General features: G+C 40.0%; 1 protein-coding gene across 5 annotated transcripts in view; it reads left to right on the forward strand.

Annotated features, from left to right (window-relative positions):
- KIAA1549 (KIAA1549 ortholog) overlaps nucleotides 1-25226 on the forward strand; it is a 153023-nt gene that overhangs the window by 51170 nt on the left and 76627 nt on the right. For all 5 annotated transcript variants that reach the window (XR_005104460.1, XR_005104461.1, XM_037389185.1 and 2 more), the window contains exon 2: nucleotides 21192-23930. Coding sequence is in view for 3 of the 5 variants with exons in the window: in XM_037389185.1 (XP_037245082.1) it covers nucleotides 21192-23930 (2739 nt within the window). In the remaining 2 variants the exon portion in view is untranslated. The remainder of the gene's footprint in view (nucleotides 1-21191; nucleotides 23931-25226) is intronic.

Below are 25226 nucleotides of genomic sequence, written 5' to 3' on the forward strand. Positions count from 1 at the left end.
TTTTTATCTTTTTTTTTTTTTTGGTGTGTGTTAGCATTCTGTTGGGTGCTTAGGATGGTGAGCTTACTCAGCTGTTTACTGCTGCTGAAACGGGGGACACCTCAATTTATTTCCTCCTTCCAGCCATGCTCTCAAAGTGTTGCCCAGCTCCTCTTTTTTAGTGGTTCTCGCGCATGGTGGACTCTTCACAGAGCCAGTGCATGCCACTAATCCAGCAAAAAAATGCAGCTTTTATCAGATTTATGCTGTTTGGACGCTGCTCACGTGTATAGCCTAGCTCAGTTCTTCGACATGCTTACTACCTTTCAAACAATTTTGCTGAAGTAATTGCATCCTGTTTTTCCTGCATGTCATAGCTACTCTTGAAGATAGGGCATTAAAGTTTATTTTGCAGAGTTTGGAAGTCCTCAGTAGTTAAACTGACTTTGAGGGGCGCTGCAGATCATTCAGCCCAAGTGGAGCTTGCTGTTGAATTGTACTAATTAGTGACTGGTTTTAGATTTTAAAAATCTGATCACCAGCAAATGAAAAAAAAAAGTTGTAGATCAGGATTTAACAGCTACATGTGTCATTAAATAGATTATAGCCCCTGATAATCTCTCTTCCCAGTTTCTGAAATCAAATGCAAAAGAAGCAGGTTTGTTGACACGAAGATCCTTTTTATCAGCAGAGCACGATTTGTGCTTGTTTCATGTTCGTAAGTGAGCTTAGCCAGACTAAGCCTGGTGTCCTCCTGGTTACTGTCATCTGGAACACTGTGCAGTTTCAAACTTCACATTTATTGTATTTTCAGTGCTCCAGTACTTCCATTTCTGGCACCTTGATAAATATTTTTGTGATGTTTCCTCTCCATCTCATCTTGCATTTCTTTTAGGCTCATCTGTGTGTAAGGAAATAAGGAAGAGGTTACCTCTGATTTGTTTGCAGTTGTTGGTTATTGGACAATGAAGTAAAAAATTACACTTATGTTTAGGTAGCTAATCAGCTACATTATTAATGGCAGTAGATATCTCTTCAGTCTTGTTCTCTCCTGTGATTTGATGTCTTGCTGCTCCATGGCACTGTAAAAGTGGCATCTTCTTCCTTGACTTCTCTCTTGTACTTAGGCTTACTCCTCTCTCTACTCCTCATTCTCTCTTGGGGGAAAAAATATGGCTTCACTTTTGGCCACACAGGATTTTAAGCTGCTGGAGGTGAGATATGTAGGATCTTTTAAGCACTGTGGTCTTTTTTTTTTCTATCCTCTTCAATGTAAGCATAGTGCTAATAATACTAATTGAATGTAATAACATAATTTACAGGAGTTTCTGTCACTACTTAAATTAGAAGAGTGATGCTTCCTTCATAAGTTTAAAAAAAAATTAAACTCTAGACTATTACTAATGCAGAATAATTTGATTTTATTTCAAAAGTTCAAACAATACGAAGAAGTAGAATTTTTTTTGCTGTGGTTCTTCTCTCTATAATGTTCAACACAAATGAATTTTCACGTAGTTTCATTTCGTCTTACACTGAGGTGCAATGGACAAATTCTGTCTTTTTGCTTTTCTTCAGTCTTTTACTCCTCCTCCTTTTCCTGCAACAGAAATGTCCTTTGCGCAGATAGGAAGAAACACAAGAAACATGCATGCACTGAGAATGCGGAAATTAACTCTATGCAGCTGTTTAGTTCATTAGCCTTTCTAATTCCTTATGGGAATTAAATTACTGGTGGGATGAAGGGGATGGAAAGTTCACCACAGTGGGATTCTTGGATGCAGTGCTAATCAAAGTTCACTTAAAGCTGGCATGCAACTGGTGACTGCAGAATCCTACCCTTTTTTTTTTAGGTTGGTTGTTTTTTTAGTTGTTGGTCTTTTCTTTCTGGAAAAAAAAAAAAAATTACCCTGCTTAGTCATAGTGCTGCACCGACATAGTTTTCTGAGTAATTAGGTAGTATAACAGACTTCTAGGCTGATATATATAACCTTTCCTGGTATGGCCTTGTTTTGTGTTAAATTTTTTTTAAGCAAATGCTTGCCAGAGAGTTGGTGTGTTGCTTTCTTTGCTGTCAGCACATTCTCTTCAAGGGTTAACTTAGCTTTGCTCCTTAGTGTGTTGAGAGCCTGGCTTCTGACATGACATCGATAAAATGATGGTGGCTATTGGGTTTTTATATAGCTCCCAACTGGTTCTTTTGCATGTACAGCAACTTGATTTGGGAAGATAATCCATGGATTTTTAGACTTCTGGCCCTCTAAAACTATCTCTTACCAGTTCCGTAGTCTAACCTGCATTTTGTGTAAGTTATTGAGCCAGAATGTAGCATAAGCAGGAAAGCTGAAAGCCCTGTCTTCAGGCCAATCTGGCCCACTTGATGTATTTATCTAGATCCCATGACAGATTGCAGAATTTTAGTTTGTCTTGAAAATAGAAGTAAAATTTCTGATCTTTAGAGGCTAAGAGGACTAACTTCCAAATGTGAAATAGTATAGTGCTGCTTTAAGTATCCAGAAGTGACAACTCTCTGATGAGAACTGCTGAACCTAATCAGAGATTTTCCAAGTCGAATCATTAAATAACTTCAATGCATTAATATATGCATAATTTAATTGTGTGCGTAAATTAAGGGCAAAAAGGCTTTGGAGAATAAGGAAGATGCATATCCTACATCCTTTCCTCTTACCCTGAGTGATGCTGAAAACAGTACTCTGAGTAGTGTGTAGTGATGCATTCCGTTCCCAGATATTCCTTAAATCTGACTCATGGTGTCTATAGGAAACCTGCAGGCAGTAACATGTACCTGGTCTTCAGTAACTACAGCCTCCAGTCCAAGTGATAATGGTAGTTCAGTCTACCTCTTCAGTTTATAACCCTGTATGATAAAACATAACCATAAACTCTACTTCCCTCCCATTGATTCTCTTTTGTACCATGTTAGATAAGACACTCTTACATTTTGTATCAATCAAATTATTTTTTTAATGAAAATGAAGCGAACAAGATGTTCAATAAGAGCAAAAGAGGAAATCGATCTTCAGAGGACTTCAAGCTGCAGACTGAAGTGTAGGCAATGCTGGAGCTGCACATTACCATTCTGTTATTAGAACCAGAAGGAAGCCATGCTTACTGTCAAAAGTTTATGCAATATTTAGAGCTGGGAACAGGATTTAGAAGAGGGCAGATTTCCTTGAAATACAGGAATTGGTTTTAATGGAAGAGGGACCTATCAAAGGTTATCATCTTCAGTTGAAAATTTTTGTTGTGACTGAAGGTGGATTCTGCAGTAGGGCTGCCATCATGTGTGGAGTCTTTCAGTAACAGGAGTCAGAGTTGGAATTCTGTAGCAGTTTTGTACTGTTATCATCATTTTCAAGAAGTTGTTTTCATCTTTTTATTTACCTAACAAGTGAATAATAATTTGGGGAAAATGTGATTGCCTGTCTTCTCATTGGTGGGGGTAACACTGTCTTCTGTTTTTGTTGGACGTTTGGGTTGTTTGCCAGGTTGAGCTTTGCATCTGAAAATGTTTGGCTGCTTGATCCACATGCAGAAGTAACTTGAAGGATCCATTTTCTGAAATGATTAGGTTCAGAGTTCTGTGCAGCCATTTGACTGTGGTTGCTAGGTGGATTGTGGGATTTCTGTGCGGGACAGAACTAAGTGGGTGGATGGATGGGCAACTTTGTCTAAAATAAATCTGTTCCACAATGGGCAGAATTTATGAATCTGTGTCTTGACAGTAGTGTCATGTTCCCCTCTCCTCCCTCCACCTCTGTCCAGCCAGGGAAGTAACAGCAGATCAATGTCATGATACTTGTACTGGGCAAGAAGCAGTATGTGTGGTACTATATCTGGTGCTGTGGATATGCAAATTTGCTAGCCGGCTTCCCCCAAAAGGCATGTCAGGCCGAGTTCTGCCTGAGCCTTACTCAGAGGGAGGGGCAGATGAATTTGTACTGATTTGTACTTCTTTCCTCATGTCAGATGCTTCTGTTCAAGAAATATGAGCAAAGCTGATAATTTCTGAGTTTCTAAACTTCTGTTGAGTATTTTTTTGAATTGGCCATTGGTTTCAGAAGTTACTAGAGAGGACAGAATGTAGAATAACATGGTCCATACTCAGTTAGGAAACCAGTATAGTGATTTTTAGGTTATGGTCTGTGAAGAACTGTGCATCATTGGCAACTGGTAGGTGCAGATCTGCAAAAGAGGATGCTGCCATGTCTTCCAGAGACTGGGCTGGGACTCGTGCTTCTCTTTCCATTGCTGCCTTCTACTGAGAGGAGGAACAGCATGCTTTGTTTACATGCCTGCAATCATGATTTCTGGCTTTTTCTTCTAGCCTTCCTTAAGGTGATCATTTCACCTACTATGCCCAAAGGCGCTTAGAATTTTTAAAGATGGGTCAGGATGTTAAGAAATTTTCATGAGAACATTAAGATCTTCATCCTGACTGAAGCTGCTGACTGGCTGGGGAACTGGAGAGAGAAGAGAGACACAGGTGAGGATTTAAGTCTCCATGAAATCATAGCAGAGTTTGGATATAAGTATTATGTAATTCCCTGTGTTTTGATATGTTGTGTGAAGACAGCCTGAAGAAAATATTACTGAAATAAGAACTTATTCTAAGGTTATGAAATTGGGGAAATATCACAACTTTAAGCTCAGCTATGTGGCAGGGAGGACCCTGAGAACTGATCTAGAACATACACATATTGATGTATATGTATTATGTGTATGTATATGAGGTCTAATGTACGCATATGTGTGTATATATGTGTTTAATGTTCTCTTTACCTGTTTTTTTCAGACCTTTAACTGTTTATATTTTGATGGCATGAGACACCTTCCATTTGCTTTTGTCATAAAGTGGTTTGTATAATGTGACATTTCAGAGACATGACAAACATAAAGGCATGTTCTGTGTCTCTGAGCTGCTAAAACTAGAACTGCTTACTGCAGGTAGTGCGTTGGATTTTAGTATTTTTCTCCTATCCCTTAAAAGGATAACTGGTCCTTTACCACAAAATGTGTTTATTGGTTTAAGATTTAGTGCTTCAAGATGTGTGAATTTGTGTGTGTGTGATGAGTAGTGTTAACAGAGACTTTTGAACACGTAAGATGGCTACGGGAGTAATTACAGGGGTGCCTGGACCTTGAGGGTCTCAAGGAAGCTTATAATGAATGTTTTGGTGGCTTACCTGCCTATGAAGATGACTGTACTCCGGCTTCATGAATACTTGTGCTAATACACCTTTTTTGTATGTTTTTTGTTTCTTTATTAAGCAGGTTGTGGTTTGACTGAAATGTATACTAGACCTGGCTATGTATTTTAAAATGAAGTTTTCTTGGATGAGAGCGCTACTGTTTGCATCTCTTTGCTGAGTTTGGTACTATTTCGGCCTTTTTTTAATGTTACTTACTTAGACAGAGAAGCCAAACAACTTGCAGGTTAAATGATTTAGTGATCTGATGGGCCCAAATGGAAAATGCTACTGGAAATAATCTGTGTTACTCCTGAATCTGTTGGAAGCTGATGTGGCCATACGCTTTTATCTTTTTCCAAATCCTAATTAATAAAGAATGGATGTGTGTGTGTGAATGGATAAAATCTAAGATGTCTCAATTCGAAGTGGAGCCAGGTCGTTAACTTTGTGGGGAAGGAAGAATAAGGAGCAAGAGAAAAAAATCTTCTGGGTCTAGTTTGGGTGATTTAGAGTAAATTTAATTTAGAAAACTAGCTGAGGCAAAACTCCTGCCAGCACTTACTGTAATTTTTATGAAGCAGGATCTTGTGGTGCAGGTGTTGCACCTAGAGTCTGAATCTCTGTTAGGGATTTGTACATGATGCCACAAAACAGCAAGGAATAGCAAAACATCTTTCACCTACTATAACTAGAAACATCACCAGAGTTCCCATTTTACCTATTCTGCCTGTTGGGTGGCAATGCATACTAGAGGAGGCAAACCACACTTTTTTGATCCTAGTTAGAACAGTGCTGTCTCTAAGGGCAAGAGACGTATAGATTTTCTTCTAGTTACATATAAAGAGCAGCCTCTCTTGCCTTCCTAACTGAGACTGAAATATCCAGCACTGCTGCAGGCACCAGAGCCTTGATGCTACAGCTCAGAAGTGTAACTGTCTGTACCTATTTCTCATCTGAGTTTCTTCAGGTGGAAGTGTCATATAGTATAAGTTTGGGGAAGAGTTTTGAGTCCAGTGTGCAGTATATGCTCACAGCTTTCTCTCACGCAATTGTTGTCAGCAGTGATAGGAATTCAAAGCATTCCAGAGCAGCAGGAACTGTGCTACTTTTCTCTTAATCTCAGTTAGCAGGACAGGACTAGTTGATAAAAATGTGTGCAGTTTTGGATGCACAAGTAGGTCTTGAAGTGCAGCTGAAGATAACCGCAGCCTAGGTTGCTGAAGAAACTTCTTTGCTAGCTGCAGGGAGTCCAAAGCAGCTTAGAATACTTTTTTGTTACTTTGGTTTTATCCTTGGTGTAGGTATTGTGGGAAGCAGCAGAGCAGGGAAAGAGGGTGAAGTAGCCTCATGAAGTGGTATGTGTGTGTGATGGGGATGACTTCCTTGACTGTGCAATTGTACAGGAGTGTGTACTTGCAGTGCTTTTAAAATGTTTGTGGTTGTAACTAACAAACTGGTTATTTCTTCCTCCTTTCTCATGCCAGCGGGAAGCTGTAGAAACAGGTTTTGTGGAGCTGAACATTGTGTTTTGCATGCAGGTGGAAATACTGTGCTGTTCATTTGAGGCTTTCAGAACATTTGACTTTATTTTTACTCTGCTTGTAATCAAGTACTGAACAATCTGGCCTTTGAAAGGGAATGGACAGTGCTGGAAGGCAAAAGAAAGAATTTGGAGGCTTGCCTCGCTTGAGAAAGGTCCCTGACAGCACAACTAAACATGTTGTGCTTCTATAATGAGTTCTGTGGTGGTTTAGAGATACTGTAAATAACATTCACCATAGAGGATGCACAACTGGTGACAGTCGTACACATACTGCTTTCAGACAGTGGTCCCTTTTACTGCTGAGTCCTCAGTGGTGTGAAGTTGTTTGTATATGCTTTTATCCAGCTGAATACAGAACATGTTCTGTTGCTCTTAAAAGAGGGTAGTATGCACTTTGCTTACTACCCATTGGCAACTAATTGCTAGTTAGGATTAGGGAATTCCATATAATCACAGATTACAATCCCTGCTCAGCATACCTTTAAGTGTGTTGACCTCTTCCTTGGCAACCTCATATTTATGGTGACAATTCAGTATATATAAGGTAACATTTTTAATTTAGCAGGTCCTGGAGAAATTCCTTTCTCAAGTAGCAGAAAAGTTTGGATATTCATAAATGCAGTCTGTTGGTTTATTTTCTTTAAAACAGCATTGCTATACATGAGAAATGGCACAGAAAGTTGCCCTGCAACTGTGTTTTTTTGTTTTTTTTTAAACATGTGACATTGATTTCCCTCTGCAGTGCATCTGAACAGCTTGGATCAGAGGAAATAGGTCTGAAAGAAGTCTCAAAGCCTCAAAGAGAGAATCAGCTGTAATTATCATTCCCAGTGTAGTTATTTAAACTGTTCTCGGAGACCTCCAGTGATGGAGACTCCTGGACCAATCTGGAGCAATCCTTTCCAGTATAGAGCAACACTGACCTTTGGAAAACCTATCCTAATGGCTATTAGGACTGCTGAGCTGTCCAGTATAGATGTGGGAAAGAGATTATTCCTTTTTGCTGTAAGTTTACATGTGCTTAAAAACAATTGGCATGTGTTGTTACATACTTTCCCTTCCTCCGTATTCACTTTTCCTTCAGGATGATTAAGCCCAACTTTATCTCAGTTGTTTCGTCATTAGAGAACCTCTGTCCATTCTTATACTCTTCTTTGGATGCTTTATGATTAGACCATACTTTTCTTTAAGTACAGTATCCAAAATCAGTATCACACATAAAGCTCTTCTATTTCCTGTTTTAATATCACAGCATGGGACAGCTGAATTATGTTTGTACACCTTCTTGCAGGATCCTGTGCAGTCATCTGCAAGAGAAGCACTCAGTTTTCCTCTGCACTCAAGGTGCTTTTGCACAGGACTGCACTGGAGGGGTAAGCTCAGTTGTACCACTATGCCATCTAATGTTGGCCCTGCAGGAAAAAGTCTGCACAGAAAAGTCTTACTCCAAAGGTTGAGTAAGGCTCATAATAATCATTTCAAATGGAAGTGTTTAAATATAATGCAATTGAGAGAAAGCTCAAACTATCATATTCACAGTGTGTTTTCTCTTTTCACTTTAACAGGTCCTCTCTGTTCCACGCTCTTTACTGGATGAGACCAATATTAGTTAATGAACCAAATTCTCTGTGCAGGCAGTTATTTTCTGTGCACTGTGTGTAAACTTTCCCAGGATAGGATAGCAACACTTTACAGATGTGTGAGTACCTGTGTAAGGTTAAAAGCAAAGTATAATCAAGCTCATGTACTCAAATCATCTCCTCTTTTGACCTTTTTAAGCCCCACCTGGTTCACTTTAAAAATAAATTTCCCTGTGTTTCCAGAATGACTTCTTGTACTTATTTGGGGGGAAGAAACCCTCCCTGAAGTGCTGTTTTTCCATCCAGGAAGTGGAGAAATGATGACTTGTGTCTATGGTAACTGTACTCCTGACAGTCTCCGTATTAGGTCAGTTTATAGCAAGAGAGTATTAGTGGGATAGTAGGAATATCACAGTTAGAGATAATTAGGCTAAAGTCCATTCCCGAGTGACTGTTGGAGTGGGGTTTGAAACCACAGGGAGTAAAATAGAGTAAGCTATAGCTCATAACTTGTATAAGACTGACCTGCTTTTCGTTTAGCATAAATAAAAACTTTATACTAGTTTGGCTATACATGGCAAAGTAGTTCAATGTATCTGTGTTGTGACCTGATCCAGAAACACTGGGCATTTTCGATCATGGGTGCTTCAAGCAGTGTGACTCGTGAAAGGCCAGGCTGTTGTAAGGAAATAGCCATATGCATGATGCAGCCTCTTAAATAATTGAAATCAGCTTGATATAGAAGACTTTATCCTCTTTTACTGTGCGCTGTTCTTTTCCATAGGAAAATATTTCTTCTTGAGAGAACTTTTTTTATTTAACAGTTTTTGAGGTAGTTGCTTAGAAAATTTTTGTTTGGGGTGTCTCATCTTGGTACTTTGTTTGTGGTTTCTAAGGTGTGGACTTACAGTAACTATATGATTAAGTTATTTCCTGCATTTAGGATATTAGGAGAAGAATGCATCAACAGTCAACCAGGTTCTGTAATTCAGCTTTTCCACCTAAGAACGGGGAAGAATCCCAACATAAAGGAGCTGGGGTTAGCTCTTAAGGGTATGTCTGGTTATACCTAATGTGCAGACTTCTAGCAGCCTCTTTCCTTTAAAGCAGGAGTGGATTTTCCAGCTCTGTAAGGGACACATGAAACAACGTAGATGTACGTTGTAAATACTCCATCTCAAGTAACTGATAACTTAGTAGAGAGGGTTAGTGTATTTCTTTTCCCTTTCTTTTGAACCTGTTTCACTGCAGAATTCTTCTGAACAGTAAATTCAAGACTGATACACTATGGAAATTAGCTCAATGGTGTTATTTCTTTATCCAATTATATTGTTTATTTTAACACTATCTGGAATAAAAGTGAAAGTAGTTATTAACATGTGCAGTCATTTCAATTTCATTTTTATCTGGAGACATGATGTGCACAAGTAGTTTTTTAAACAAATGCCAGAAGCCTACAATTATAAATTGAGAGTAGTTACACGTGTTTGGTCAGAAGGGGGTCTGTTCTTTATTTTGGAAAATCATGTCTATTTATTTGTATTTATATGCAAATAAAGTGTGCATCAGCCTTGCCTCTACTTGTTTTTTTTGGGTCTTGGAACTCATACCATGATTCCTGATAAAACTGAACTCTTGCTTACCTACAGTTCTGCCTTTTACTTCATTACATACATAACTGAATTACTTCCTTCCCCTTGGAGTATTTTGGAAAGGGAAGGGAGGTGCTTCGAATGTGTGGTACCTTGTGGAGAACAGGAGCAGCCCTATTCACATTGCAGAGGCCCAGTTACAATGCAGTTACATTTTTCAAGTAGGAATGTTAAAGTTACCCATGACATCAACCCCCAAACTTCTAAATTCAGTTTAGAATCCAATGGGTAGCTGTTTCAGCTTCCAAACGCAGTGTGCTGTCCTGAGGCATACCACATATGAAAGGAACTCAGTGCTTCACCAGCTTCAGTGTGGTGATATTTTTTTAGAGTAGTTAGGTTGAAGCTATTAACATCATAATAGAAAAGCCCCACCTTGCAGTTCTGTTTGAAATCAAAGGGTTATCTGTTTCAGCTTCCAAAACTATAGTGTACTGTCCTGAGGAGCCCCACTTAAGGAAGGAGCTCATCAGCACTTCACTGGGTTAAACTTCTAGGTTGTCCTAAAATATAGATCAGATCACCTCGAAACTAATACCAGGGTCTGAATTCAAGAAAACCCTGTATTCTTCTTGGGAGACCAATGTTTCCTGTTCCGGCTTTGTGCTTTTATGTGTGTGTTTTTTGTTGTTTTGTTTTGTTTTAACTTTGTATTGGAGACTATGCAGTCAGAATGCATCTCAACCTTGTTTCCCAGTTCTGCTCTCCAGTGTGTGTGGGAATCAGAGGAGCTTCTAATTGTGGCCTGTTGTTTTGGGTTTTTTTTTGAGTGGAGAATACCTTTAACAGTGCCATCTATGCTAGACTGAGTAGTGCATATAGGTCTGTGTTTAATCAGTATGTGCTAGAATTTATAACCCCTCACTGACTCTTGTCTGCAGCTTTACTGAATGGTAATGGAGTTAGGTTGGAACCTTATGCAGCCTCAACATGGTAGAGCCTATGGAAAAGTGAAGGGGTGACCCAGGGAACTTAAGGACCAGGAAAGGTCCTAGTAAGGACTTAGAAGTGCTATTGCTTCAGTGTCATCATTTGCTTTGGCAGAGTTCACAGCGAAGCTAATACACTGCTGTACTTGATCTTGAATCTTGGATCTTGAAAAGTCTAATCCTAATGGGACACTTTATGGCCGCCAAGGTAACAAGTGTGCAGTGATTATTACTGAATATGGCGGAGTTTGGCTACCGTTACCTGCATGTACATGATGCCTTGACCACCTCCTTTTCCCCTTCTTGCTTTAAGGGAAATACACTTTCTTTCACGCTGCTAACAAATGAGAGTTATAACAAAAATGCCTTCTCCACGGCAAGCATGGCTGTGCTGTGGCTGTTCAGTTTCTTTAATGCTCAATTGTTCTGAAACATGTTTCGGTTCCTCTTTGCTAGTAGTGTTGCTTGGGGAAGGTGCTTTACCTGATCTGTTTCCCAACAAATAGTTTCTGTTTCTTATTTGTCTTGTGTGTGTTAAGTTTTGATAAGAGGAGATTACTTGCCTCTCATTTTATTGTTAGCTTTGTAGTATATTTCCCAATACATTAATTAGGAAATTTTATTTTGTGATGTTCCTGAAGAGATACTGTTTCTGTAAAAAAAAAAAAAAAATAAAAATGCTGTGAGCAGACTGCACCATAAAGTAAGACTAATGAATGATTTGCACTCCCATATATTTCTGTCATTTACAGTTGTTTTCTTACCTTTCTGGTTCTCCTATACGTATTTCTAAAAAGAATACACCCCTTAGGTTCTTTTTGCTGGATTATCTATATATTCACTGTTTCCTACAGCAGATCCTTTTCAGATTTACAATGTTACGCTTGTTAACACATTATTTACTCATTCTTTTGTTTCCGTTGTTAACTGAGGCTGTGAATTTCTAGGGCCATGCGGAAACTGCAGTCTTATTACCAAGACTTAGGGACTTCAGTATCCACAGCTGCTTGCTTTTAAGTTTGGAGTGCCACATGCATCTTGAGCAACTAAGAGTACCAAGAAATAGAAAACTCATACTTTAATATCTTGGGTGTTATTCTGTGGCTCATAACTTGTGGTATCACAGCACGAACTTCAGTGCTGGGAAAAGGTAGTGTAACTGTGCTGGAGGCAGCAGAGTTGAACTCGTTTGTGTTGGTCATGAACTTGGCTCCAGGTCTGAAAGCTTAGATGGTAGTAGCTCAGGATAACCTGTTTCCAGTAGAATGTTCTGAGAGTGGTGATTAGGCCTGTTGTATTGCATTAAGGACAGGGAAAAAAGGCTTTAAGCAAGTTTTATTTCTCTTCAGATGCTAGCAACTGTGGTTTCTTTACTTGACGTGTTTTGAGGATGTTGTTAAGGAGAAAAAGACAAAAAGACCAAAATTAATTGCTACATTTTGAGATACTTGACAAGGAAGCATACTACTTGATATCATCATTATTTTTAAAACTAGTGCAGTTCCAGAATGTCTGGTAATGATACTTGCCTTGAATCTACATATGTTGTGCAATAGATGCCTAAGCCTGACAGCCTTAGGGGCTGAAAAGTGTGTGGAGGCTTTGTGGTTGGGCTATTTTTGTTTTGGTTATTTGTTTATTTGTTGGTGTTCGGGTTTTTTATTATTTGAAATAATACTTCGGTTGCCTTCTTTCATCTTCCCTAGTAATTTTGCCAGGGAGCTGTGTTCTGGAAGTTCTATACGTATAAATTATGGCAGAAGCTTGATCTTCGGCATTACACAGTGACTCTTTTTATTAGTTTGGGTTTTTTTTAAGAGGTTTCTCTTTTTTTTTCAAGTAAGGTTAAGGCACATAACACTTGCATGTTGTCAAGAAAAACCTGAGGTATCTTATTTCAAACCTCTACTTAAAGCAAGTACTTCTTGAACCTCTGTTCCATCTCTTTGTATGTCCTTCTCTTTTCATGTTTTCAGATCTTGTTGAGCACTTAGCTTCAGCCCAAAAGGCTGGGGTAGCTGGGAGTGTTCTGCCCTCTTTGCCAGCTTTTCTGTGAAATCTCCTTTTTCTGTGAAAAATACATTGACAGATTCTCTCTCATGTGACTTGATTTGCTAAGTGTTACATGCTGCGAGTACCAATAAATGCCTTCATATCTGACTGTGCAAGAGTTTATACATGCTTATGCATATACAGCTGTTTGAAAAACTAGGCATGCGCAGGCATATTGTTATGATCTGGCCCTGGAGCAATGAAGGTGGTGTTTTGTGAGCTCAATACAGAGTGATGATACTTTGCTAGTTGAAAATATGTTTTTTTCAGATTTTTCATTATGCTTTGTGTAACAAAAGTCTTGTGAATTAACTTCTCAAAGGAACTGCTTTTAGGTGTTGCAGGTTGGGAGTCCCATTTATTCCTTGAAGTTGTAAGATTTTGGAGCGACAAGCCTGCTGACCTGAACAACTTAAAACTCAGTCAAGGGAGTTTTTCCTTTGTCAGCACAGCACAGTTAAGGATATGTGTCAACGAAGAGAGTCCCTGTGGATGAGTGGGTTACTAGGATACAGCGTAGGCTCTGTTTTAATTAGGCCGTTACTCTTGTCTTCAGGCTTGCTGTCATTTCATTTCTTCTAGAGACTTTGTAGTGATAACACAATTTAAGAAATAAAAATAATTTTGTTTTAAGGATGTGTTTTTTGCTAAAATATTTGTATACATTAAGTGCAGAATACTACTCGCTGATATGTCATCTGCACAAAAGAGAGGCTAATATAAATTTAATTTTCTTTCTAAAAGCTTCCAGGATCTGCATTTTGGAGGACACTGCAGTGTTGAGCAAAACCAGAGCTTCTCAATAATCATTTGGTTGGATGAAAACTGACACTGGCTCTTCAGAAACTAAAAATCAAGTTGCTGTGCAGAGAGCAATTAAAAAAAGGGGGGGAGGAGGGAAGCTTTTTCATTTTAAAATGTGAGCTGGTTATCATGATTAGCAAATCCAATGAGTTTTTCTTAGAATTCTAACATTTGTAAAGCCAATTCCAGTTTGTGTGTACTTTATCCCTAACATATGGCTTCCCACATGATGATGTCATGTACACTAAATGCCAAAAAAGTGTGAATGCTCCCAGCAAAAGCTATGCTTTGAACTGTGATTGGATTTGCAGTTTTGTGTGTGTGTGCGTGCATGGCCAGTCACATCAGAGCACGGAGCTCTGCACAAAGCCATTGCTTTCCTCAGCTGTGGGTGTTGGTCTGTAGGAGCAGGTAGTGGCTGGAGAAGGCTTCTGTATGGGAAACATCTACTTTTCTTCTCCCTGAGATGTTCAAAGTGGTGTGAATTATTATGGCTAATTTGCTTTCTTACCTCTGCATTCCAGTAGCTCTCTCTCAGAGAAGTTCTGGAGAGGGACTGTCAGCTTGAGGCATCTTGGTGCTGTACAAGCTTTATGCAGTTCCATGGGTGAGGATTTCTGTATTGTTTGTGTTTGCAGCTGTTGTGTAGGCATGACAGACTGTTCTGTGCATGGACTTTGTTCCCAGCCCACTTGTTAGCAAAGCTGTGGTTTTTCAAAGTAATATTATTATTTGGAAGTGGATCTCGCTGTGTGCTTGTGTTTATGGAGTGGGTGATGGGGTTGTTTGCTCTTTCCTCATCTGTTATGCTCTCCTGCCATTACTGCCTGATCTGCTGGTGTGCTGTTGTCTTTTATGTTATAAAAAGCTTCACTTGGGTTACAAGGATCTTCCTCCTCTCTTTTGTGTAAAACGGAATGTGTTACAGTGGTATGAAATCGAGAACAGTTATTTTTTTTTTAATATACCATTTACTTAAACTGCTACAGTGTCCTGTTCTGCCTCAACAGTAGGTATGTTAGGAAGATTCCTAGATCAGAGCATAGGTTGCAAGTTTCCTGATGAAGTGTTCCATCATCTGTGCAGTGGAAACTGGGATCCCAGACTACCTACAGCTCTTTAACGTGATGGCTACCAGCAAGTGTCCTAAAGGATGTTTTGAGGTGGTTTTATAATGCTGGATAAGGAAGAAAACGTAAATGCTAGTGCCTGGTATTACAGATTCATTGGTGTTGGTTTTAAAATACAGTATTAGATGAGGAGTGTCATGGTGTATTTTTTGACTCTGGTATGAAATGCAGTTAGACTTCCTTCTGCTAATCTTTCTTTACAAAGTCTTCATCAGGCAAGCCTCTGCTAGCAGGCAAGGCAAGGGTTTTGTCTTTGCCCCTTCCATTTGTGCTCTGGTGCATCTTTTCTCCCCATGCAGAGATGGAAGTTTGTGCTCATTTGCTCTGCAGGAGGGGGAGTTTCTTGTATACTTGCACCTGGGCAGCAGCTGAGCCACATGTGTTTGCATGTGGATGAAGAATGACTTCAGGACGTTCCTCTTCTTTGTTAGCTATGTATTGACACCTGAAATGTGCAAAAGTGAGTGTGCATATACATAGGCAGTCACTTTGCTTGCTTCCTACTGACAGTATTATTTTTCTCTTAATGCAACTTTTTGTATTTGTTATGAAATTTAACCTTCAACTGTAGTGTGAAAGAGTGCTGAGACTTAGCATAATTTTTAAATTTCTTTACTTTCTCTTTTAGCCTTTCAGGTGGTACAAGCAGCTAAATTAGTTAAAATTTGTAAGTGCGTGTGGTACATGATGAGAGAGATTCTTTATCTTTTACAATAAGAAAATGAACGTCTTTAAGAAACAGCTGTTAGGACTTAAGATGATTTGTGTCCCTTGCACAGCCTAAATGTGCACTTCTCTGAGAGAGGGGTGTCGGACATGGATGCAGCATTGCTCTGGAGAACAGAACCTTACAAAAGCTTCCCAGAGCACCACAGAGGAGCTGGGAGCTGGAACTCAGGAAGAGAGGAACAGTGCAGGCTCCCATCCCCTCCTCTCCCTGGCTTTTGTGTGCCAGGGGTGATTACTGTCACTGTTCAATCCATGCTTAATGCCTCCCAGAGAAGAAAGCAGACAGCTTTTCAGCTGCACATGCTTCTGTGACTGGTATTTTCCTACAAGCCAGACACCTAAGAAATTTAGTTAGAGGCTTACACAAGAGAGCTGTGTAATTTTTTTGCAATGACCTAATGCATACAAGCTCTTTGACAGAAGCTGAATTAAATGCTGTTAAATAAATGAGAAAGTTATTAAGTGTTAAGCCATACGAAGAAGAGTTATGATTTTTTTCAGATTCATTTGCATCATCATTCTCTCAGCCCTTGGGTGGTCTTGTGCTATGCTGCCTTCAGTTATTTCAATTTCTTTCCATTCCTCAAAGAAAAAGTTAAATAATAATAAAAAAAAAGTTAAAAGCTTCCCTTAAATGTGGTGTGCTACTCTACCCCATATTCAGGGAGCCATTTCAAGTGGAGAACATTCCTAGTGAGTGCATAGCTTTAATTTTAATAATTTGGGAACTATTGTTATCTCATTAGTTAATAGGAGTTTTCCCATAATACTTGGAATGTATGTAGCATCGGTTGCCTCTCTACCTAAAATGCCTTTGTTTGAAACAATAGGTAGCAATAAAAAAGCAGTTTTTCTTCCTGTCTATAAAACAAAGGTAGTAAAATTTATTTTTGTACAGAAGATAATTTTTTAAGTGGTGTATGTCTTGAACTGGTTTGCTGCTAGTCTGCTTGCACTTCCTGATGATTGCAAACTTTATTAGCCCTTATTTCATTTTTCAAAAACAATAGAGCAAAAATTACTAGTTCTATTCTCATGTTTTAATGTTATCACAAGTAAAGACTTCTTCATTGTATTCTTTGTTGTGCCTTTATCATCTATAATTTAACGTCTTCATGATACAGGAAGTTACTTCCATTTCAGTAGATATTGATGGTCATGATAATCTACAATTGCCATATTTTAGTAGCAGACTGCTGAAAAGTGGTGCAACTGTTTTAAAGTAACATGAGAGATCAGTGACAGAGGTGAGATTACATCTTGGATCCTGCATTTAAAAATATATGAAAGTATATTATAAATAAATGAAACATTTAAATATGGAAGCATATGAATATATGCATATATTATTGAAAAAATATATAAAATAATCCTTTTTTACTTTATTAAAAGATACAGTACAGACATTAGTTTTCAGCACTGCAACTACAGGAAGGATGAAAGCTATGTCCCTGTAATTGCTTTCTGGAAAAATGACTAGTCTAGTTCCTGCTTTACGAACTCACATAGTTTTCTGGCAAGCTGACATGGTATATTTTTGTTGCCAAAGTAGTCTATATTTGCTGTAGTCATGGGAAAGTGCTGTGCTGCTGTTATAGTCCTTCCCAAATTCATACAAGTCTGCACCAGCATTAAAGGTAAATGGCAGTGCTTCTGTAAATACAGATTTGGCAGTTGAAGGGGTCGTTGAGTTCAGTGGCAAGTTTTGTTACTTGTGAATTTTGTTCTGGCCCTCTCCAGTTTTGGAGGGCAGCAAAAGCAGCAGAGGGTTCGTCATCCCAAGCCCATCAGCACATTTCCTATGCTGTCACTCCTCCTGTGTCTGAACGTTGTTGTCTAAGCTGAGGCATTGTACTGGTGCCATCTGTGCCTCCTGTAGCCCCTGCCACAAGTGCTCTCCTTTCCTCCCCTTTTGCTATAGCTTGGGATCACAGCTTTGCTTCCTAAGCTACCTATTCTTTTTCGTAATGTTATCAGCTTGGCTGAGTTTGGCTTGTCTGATTGTCATCCCGTCACCATTGCCTATCTCAGCGGCAGTACAGTTGCTGGACAGTGAAACAGTCACCCAGCAATAACAGCTGTGCAAACAAACAAGTCAGCATTGATATTCATCAACAGCTTTGTGCACTCGTGGCATTGAGAAACACCAGAACATGTGCAATCTGTCTACTTTCTTTGTCCCACAGTACAGCCAGATTGGCTCCTCTGCACCCATGAGGGCGTGATTGTCATGCCATGGTGTGCCTTCACCTCCTTCCCTTTCTCCTTTGCTTTTCCTTCCTCTTTGTGGGCTGTCTGGCTGCTCCCAGCCACATCTGCCACGCGTCCCATCTGCTTGTCATGAGAGGCGCGCACAGTTCTGACAAGCAGTATTCAAGTAGTACACTGTTCTGCTGGAGATGACAGAAAACAATAATTTGTATTATTAATGGCATGTCACTAATGTTCCCTGCTTCTAAAATGCCAAGCAAAGCAAATAGCCCGGAACATTGGCTTGCAAACTTGCTGATGAGTTGTTTCAAAATCCTACGTGCACAAGTGAGTTTTTCCCACTCCACTTACCTCAAGTAACAATGCTCTTACCTCATCTTATAGCTTGTAACTTTTTTGAGACATAGTATGTTTTCCTTAAAAAAATGAAACATCTTTTTCAGAAATTGTGTTCTTTCCTTCCTGGCATCAGTGGCAAGAGTCTTTATATTAAAGATGCACAGGTGTATGATAAAACTATTTACTGTTACTTTGTGTCTTTCAAGGAAAGAATACTAGCAGACTGTCAAGAAAAAAAATAATTCTAAAGTCAGAATGAATTTAAAACCAAGATCGGCCTCGCCTCTTACGCATGTCTATGGGACAGGTTATGGTGGTGCAAGTAACTCTTCAGGACATCTTTGTGACCTGTAGTCACTTCCAGCAGACTTTTGCCTTATGAGAGCTTCCCTATCAAACTGAACAAAGGTAAAGGGAGCTCTCAGTGGGTGAAGGAAGATGATGATGCACTGCATGGGCAGTGAAACTGTTTTGTTTATGGAATCACCTCTAGCTTTGGGTCAAAGATTTGTGGAGGTGTGTGATGAAGAGTGCAGCTGCTAATTATTATGTATTCATCTTTGCCGGTCATATTAACTGTCATGTGTAGCAACTGCAAGTTTACCATGCGTACGGTGTTGAAGCTACCACAGCTGTCTTGCATGGCTGCTGCAGGGATTTACAATAGGAAGCTGTGTGATGAAGAACTTGTATGTTTGCCTGCAATGTGGAATTCACTGTAAGCAAGTGCTAGGTGTCCAAAGTGTGACCAAGGTGGACTGGATTTTACAGGGCTGGCTAAAAGGAATTGTGCCTGCATATAGGGAGAGAAGTGATCCATTGTGGTGGCGTTTGTTTCATAGCCTTTTAAGTCTTTTCCTTTAGTAACTCCTTGCTTACTCAAGATGTCACAAAGAGAAAAATAAAGGCTGGAATCCTAAGTCAGAGGAAGAAGCGAGGCTAGGGAGACTTTTAGTGAGGAGAAATGTTCAACAGCTTTTGGTAATCAAACGGGGCTGGATCAGGGTCTGTGTTTTGATTCTGTGCTTGCTAGGAACTGCTTTGTCTGTTGCCCATGTTTAACTGGTAGTGAAAGCTGTTGTTCTGTGGTGGCCACACTGTGCTGTGTTCAAACAGCTGACCTCCATGGAAGAAGTCAAGGATGGGCTTGCGTATTTGTCTTACATAGCTTTTACAAGGGTGTACCTGTTGTTTCCTTTTTTTTTCTTTTTTTTTTTTTTTTTTTTTTGCCTTGAGGGCATTGTAAGGCAGTATATTTTATCATCACACCACAACTAAGCATCATAAAGCTGGCAATGCCTACAGTGAGTTTCGGGAGGGAAAAATGGATTGGGACTACTTCAGAGAATAGTATCTGCAATGCTGCAAAACATTGTGCATGGGGTCTGTAAAATAAAGTATATAATCACAGTGCTCATATTTGATCAGGTGTGATCAGTGGTACAGTGGTATTAGCTCTCTGCATTAATTCCTGTACTTTTCGGATCAGCAGCTTCAAAATTTATCAAGTTGGTATGTCAGTGCTTGAAAAGTGTCAAGTAATTCAGCAAACAGGGAAGGGAGGAGGGGATGAATGCAACAGTTTATCACATTTGGAAAATGTTGTTAGACTGACAATGGTGCATACAGATAGGCGAGCTATTCCTGCCAGATCCACCATGGATTACTAAGTTCAAGGTATCCTCTAAAGTGTTACAAATGTAGTTACAGTAGAGCAGTGTACTGTAGCACTGTCTGGCACTTTATACTGTGAATGTTCATTTTTCTTTTAAACTGATCCCTGGTGGTTTAACTGGATGGGATTCTCTCCCCCCTCCCCGGTCTTTTTAATGTTCGTTGCTATTAGGTTCCAGCAGCACTGTGTGGACACTCCCATATGAAACCAGGGTGATCAAGTGGGATAGATAATTTAAGGATGAAGCCTTTGTGCGTATCCTTGAAAAATATCCTGCAGCAATTTTCTGTGATTTCCTTTAATATTCAGCTCTGAAGGCTATTAATCCAGTCTTGACATTTCAGAAAAGTACTCAAGCAATAATCAACCTTTTCTCTGCAAAACGCATCCATGGCTGGAAAAAAGGTTATATACAGATCTTCTCTGTAACCTCGAGAACACTTTTGCCAGAGAGGAGGAATTATAGTAAAGTTCTGCAAATGATATATACGATTTTTGCAAGTATTTTTTTAAAATACCTGGTGAATTCTTAGCTTTTTCTCCTTTGTGTTTGAACCCAGCTATTACTACTTGAATTCTGTAAACTTGGCAGTGAAAATTGTAGTACAGGTGGTCTATAAACAGAGTACTCCTGCAGCAGGTTGTGAATAAAGATGGCAATTGTGTAATGAAGCAATTTGTCACTGAGTGCTAAAAGGCCAGAAATTAAATGAATGGCTGATGATGTAGCTAGTGGACATGTTACTAGTGAATTCTTGTAGCTGATACCAGGTCCATGTTAGTGTTACGTAAAGGGAACACATCTTCATTTCTCATGTGTCACTTATTTGTGGTATGAGAGGGAGGATCTGGTCCTTGAAGCAGAACAGATATGCTAGTGAGCCTAATATTAAGAAATAATAAAACTGGAGGAAATGAAGTGATACTTCAGGTCTTCTGCTTTCCTTTAGTTATGCAAAAGTTTTCCTTGCATTGTTGTTACCCTTTTTGGTTTGTTTCCTTTGTGAGACCATTAGCTGCAATGCACTGTCGCCTTGTATAAGTAAGAGGGAGCCACTTTCTGTCCTTCCATGGGATTTGCAGGAGTGCTCCTGTAGAGAGGCAAGTAGGTGCAGAGAGAGAGGAGTTACTATTGTCCTGCTTGCTTCCAGGGAATGGTGTTTCACAGGGAATCTTACTGTTTGTGCTGACTCGCTCATGGGAGGTGTTTCACATACTGAGAGGTTTTGTCTTAGCCCTTGAATTCTGGGCAGTTGTCTCCAGACATACTGTGTGTAACATTCACTCACTGCAGTCTTACTGCTTGTGCTAATCTGGTGGGTTTTGTGTTTTGTTTTTCTCTCTCCCGCTTTATTTAGATGAGAGATCCTTGGAGCAGCAAAATTTTTCCTTTTTCTCAATGGACTCAAAGGTGCACCAAAGCATATCAGGCAGCAGGACACAAATGGCCTTAGCAAAAAGTACTTTGGCGTCCCAAGAAAGTAATTTCCTTCAAACGGTTTTATCATCAGTTACCACTCCCTTTGATGTGACTTTATTTAACCAAGAAGAAATGATCAGGATTTCAGAAGGGAAAAATACACCATTGGTAGATGTCCCTGTAACAAGCAATGAAGCGTTCTTAAGCGACGATGAATTTATTAGCTCATTTCCAAAGGCACAGTGGACTCCTCCACTTAAGTCTTTCACAGTTTTAACAGATCATCACTCAGTTAATACAGTAGAGCCACCAAGAGAAATGTTAGAAACTGTGTTGCTAACACCTTCGTTTTCTGTCCTTTTTTCACCTTATGGTATCTCAAAAACAGCACAGCAAAAGACTCCATTGAGCGCTATCCCTGAACAGCGTAATACTCTTACAGACTTGAAGCTTTTTGTACCAGATAGTGAAATGCTAACAGCAAGCAGAGACTTGCCGTTGTACCCTCCAAATACAGCTATTTATTTCACTTCCATTCCTTCAGAGACAGGAGTTGCAGTGTGGGAAAACATAAATGCAAGTTTAACAGCTCTGCCTTTCAGGGCTGCTTCAGAAGGCTCGCCTCTTCATCTCAAGCTGCTGGATAAGACTAGCCCTGTGACCCCAGATGCCACAGCACAAAGTGCAGGCCTGCATGGTGATGTTTACACCGATGTGAGTAGCAGGGCAGCAGAAACTCTCAGTCTAAGGACCTACCCCACTCCAAGCGTTCCTTGGGCCACACCAGCTTCACCACCCAGTATGGAGCCTGCTTTGTTTCCCATTAGTCTTCCGCTTGCTTCTTTCCCGCTTCCCTCAGCTACCGTTTCCTTGGACTCTAATATGGTTCTTAATACCAGCCTGTTTACACGTGAATTCTCCAGTACAGCACCAAATTTGCCTGCCAGTTCAGAAATACCAAGTCAATCGGAGCTTGTCAGTGAGCTCATGAGTCCAGTGCCTTTCACGAGATCATACAGTTCTTGTCTGTATTGTGACTCAGTTTCACTTCTGCCAGAAGCAGGCTTTTCCCCAGAACATGATATGGGCTCAGGTGATGATGTTGAAACTTTGTCCATCAAAGCTTCTGAAGTACAAGGCATAACTCCATTTACAACTATAATTACTGACAGGTATGAATTAGAGGAGTCTGCACCTGAGATTTTTGATACTTCTTTTCCATCACGACCAGTTGTTTCATTTTCTTCAAGATACACAGAAATGCCCGATTCAAGCATGTTTTTATTAAGCACTATGGACACTGTCCTTAACACTAGAACACCTGTAACAATTTCTCCTTCCTACCATCAGCTCCCTGGAGGACCATCACTGGATATCTCTGCCCAGTTTTCCCTCCCTGTTCTGGAAACAGTTTTGCTGACACCAAGCACTCACATAGGACTGACTGGTGCCACTACTGTTCTGTTTGACTCTACCTTCATCCCGAGTGAGCCGGTAGCATCGTTTGCAGTCAGTCGTACAACCTTGCTGGAGTTGCCAGAATTGATGCCATCAGAATCTGTGGTTTTGCTTGATAGGACGTCTACAAGGGAGGAACCCTCTTTAAATATTTCAGATTTTTCATCCAGTCTTTTATCAACACCATTTCTTATTGAACCTAGCTACTTGTCTCTATCATCGGCTGCACTAAATTCTTACTCTGTCATGCAAAGTGATTTATCACTTCTCTTACCTCAGACCTTGTTGACTGGGACATCAGTACTTTCTGAGAGTGTTTCCAGCTGGGACTTAGCTACCACTGTCAGCTCTGCCACTGATGGCGAGGTTTCTCAGTTCCCTCTTGACCAAACATCATACTTGTATTCAAATGCATCCTCTGCTCCAGGTGCACATGTTCCTGAAATAACACTGTCATCACATCTTCGCTCTGAGTCATCTGTGTTCCTGGAAACACCCTCAGTATTGCCAGCGGGCTCTGAAGTTGTGTTTACCTCAGCTGTTACAGGAGCTACCTCTCAGTTGGAGCCTTCACTCTCCACCTCTTACTCTGTGGTTCCTACCCTGGTGCTGCCTGCTTCTGACATCCAGTCCGTTACCAGCAGCATCTTGCTCAATGAAACAAATCTGATCTCTTTGTTTACTATCTTTCCGGCAACTCCTGTCTTAAATGTGTCTTCATCTCTGCTCTCAACTGCTCTGGCTTCTGATGAGGATATTGGTGCTACAGTTAATCCCAGTCTGCTTTTAACATCTCTCAGCGAGGGCAGTGCCCACACAGCCCTTCCTCCCTCAGACACTGACAACCTGGTGTCACGTGCCGACACCATCAGCATGATGCCCTTTCCCACAGCATCTCTGTCCGTGACCGCTTCGTTTGTTCCCACGCAGTTTCCTCCAACTTCCAGCCCTCCCACTGGATATGAAGTTCCAGCAGGAAGCAGTGTAACTGCTGGTAATGACGCATCAACTGCTTCCACCACTGTCCCCACAACCACTGCCACCAGTGCCGTGGGCAGCCGTGGCACGACTGCTGCAGGCAGCCTGGGGACATTTTCCTCCACCCCTCTGGTGACTGCTACTCCATCTGCACCTATGGTCATAACCTCTGCCATGACTACTACCAGGCAACCCTACGTCTGCGACATCACTGTTCCCGATGCTTACTTAGTCACTGCAGGTAAGATATTCCTAATGTTTTTATTTTGTTTTTCAGAAGCTACTGTAATATGACCCCTAGCTAAATCACAGACGTTGAATTAACTTAGTGAATCTCTCAAAGAAACACGGTGTAAATTTAGGCAAAACAGCCGTAAAAAGCATTGATTTTTTCATTTATTCTTATAAATAATACAATTCACTTGAACAAAGTTGGTTGCAGTAGTGAGTTACGTATGTTGCGCTGCACAGAGAATGAAATTGTCTTCTAAAATTGCTGATGCGTATATACAAGTATGCTGAGTTAGAGACTGCTTTGTCATTTCATGGGTTGTAAATGCACATTACTGTCATGGTACTGTTCTGCCAACCTATTAAATGTTCTGACTGAGTAAGTTTCTCCTTTCAGTTGTTGCTGCTGTTTGTAAAATACCTGCATGTGAGGTAATGTTGTAATGTGAAAGAGGAGAGTTGGTTTAAAAAATGTTTGGGTTTTGTTAACATTTTTATAATTCTACCATACTAGCTTATGTTTACGTTTTCCCTTGTTCCATACTTACTCCAATTGGATTTGGTGTGTTTGTAACCAGAAAAAGTGATTTTTAGTGTGTTTCAAAATTAATTGTCTCTGCATCTGTTTGCTTTTTTGGGGCTTTCCTACCTCTTCCTAGCTTGTTAACAAAACAATACCAGCAAACTAATCCAGGGAGGCTGTGGAAGTGCTGCATGCTCTGTGGTAAACAACACATTTTGCCATTAAGATTTACCTGTAATATGTAAAGCAGAATGAGCATAATTTCATCCTCCAGATATGAAGGGGAGCTGGCTATGCTGGTGATAAGGAAGATTTATTTTTTTTTTTAACCTGTAATTTGAGTAGTTTTGTAGGCACGTTACTGAAGGAAAGTGAATGCAGGATGACAACATGATGCTTTTTGGTTGTTTCCTTGACCATAGTCACAGTCTCAAGTGTGACTGTAACAGACGTGATATGCATACGGGTGTGTAGTTTTAAACAGTTTCTTATTTGGTCGATATATCGCTTTCAGTAATTAATGTCACGTTTGTTTACTTTTTATTTAAGAGAAAAGTAGATGCATATTTTCTGTGGCTTTTCTCTGACCTCATCTGCATTCCATGCATTGCCTACAAAACTTTAAATGCGTTATGATAGCAGGCTCATTGTGCACAGGTCAGACTGAATGTGCTGTGACTTTCAGATCCTATTTGAATGCCTCAGTGGCTCTTCAGAAGATTCTTTTATTAGAATGCTAAAGATACTAGATATGGAAAAACAAAACAAAAGAGAAACTAAGCC

The sequence above is a fragment of the Falco rusticolus genome, chromosome 5 (genome assembly GCF_015220075.1).
Source record: "Falco rusticolus isolate bFalRus1 chromosome 5, bFalRus1.pri, whole genome shotgun sequence".
NCBI lineage: Eukaryota > Metazoa > Chordata > Aves > Falconiformes > Falconidae > Falco > Falco rusticolus.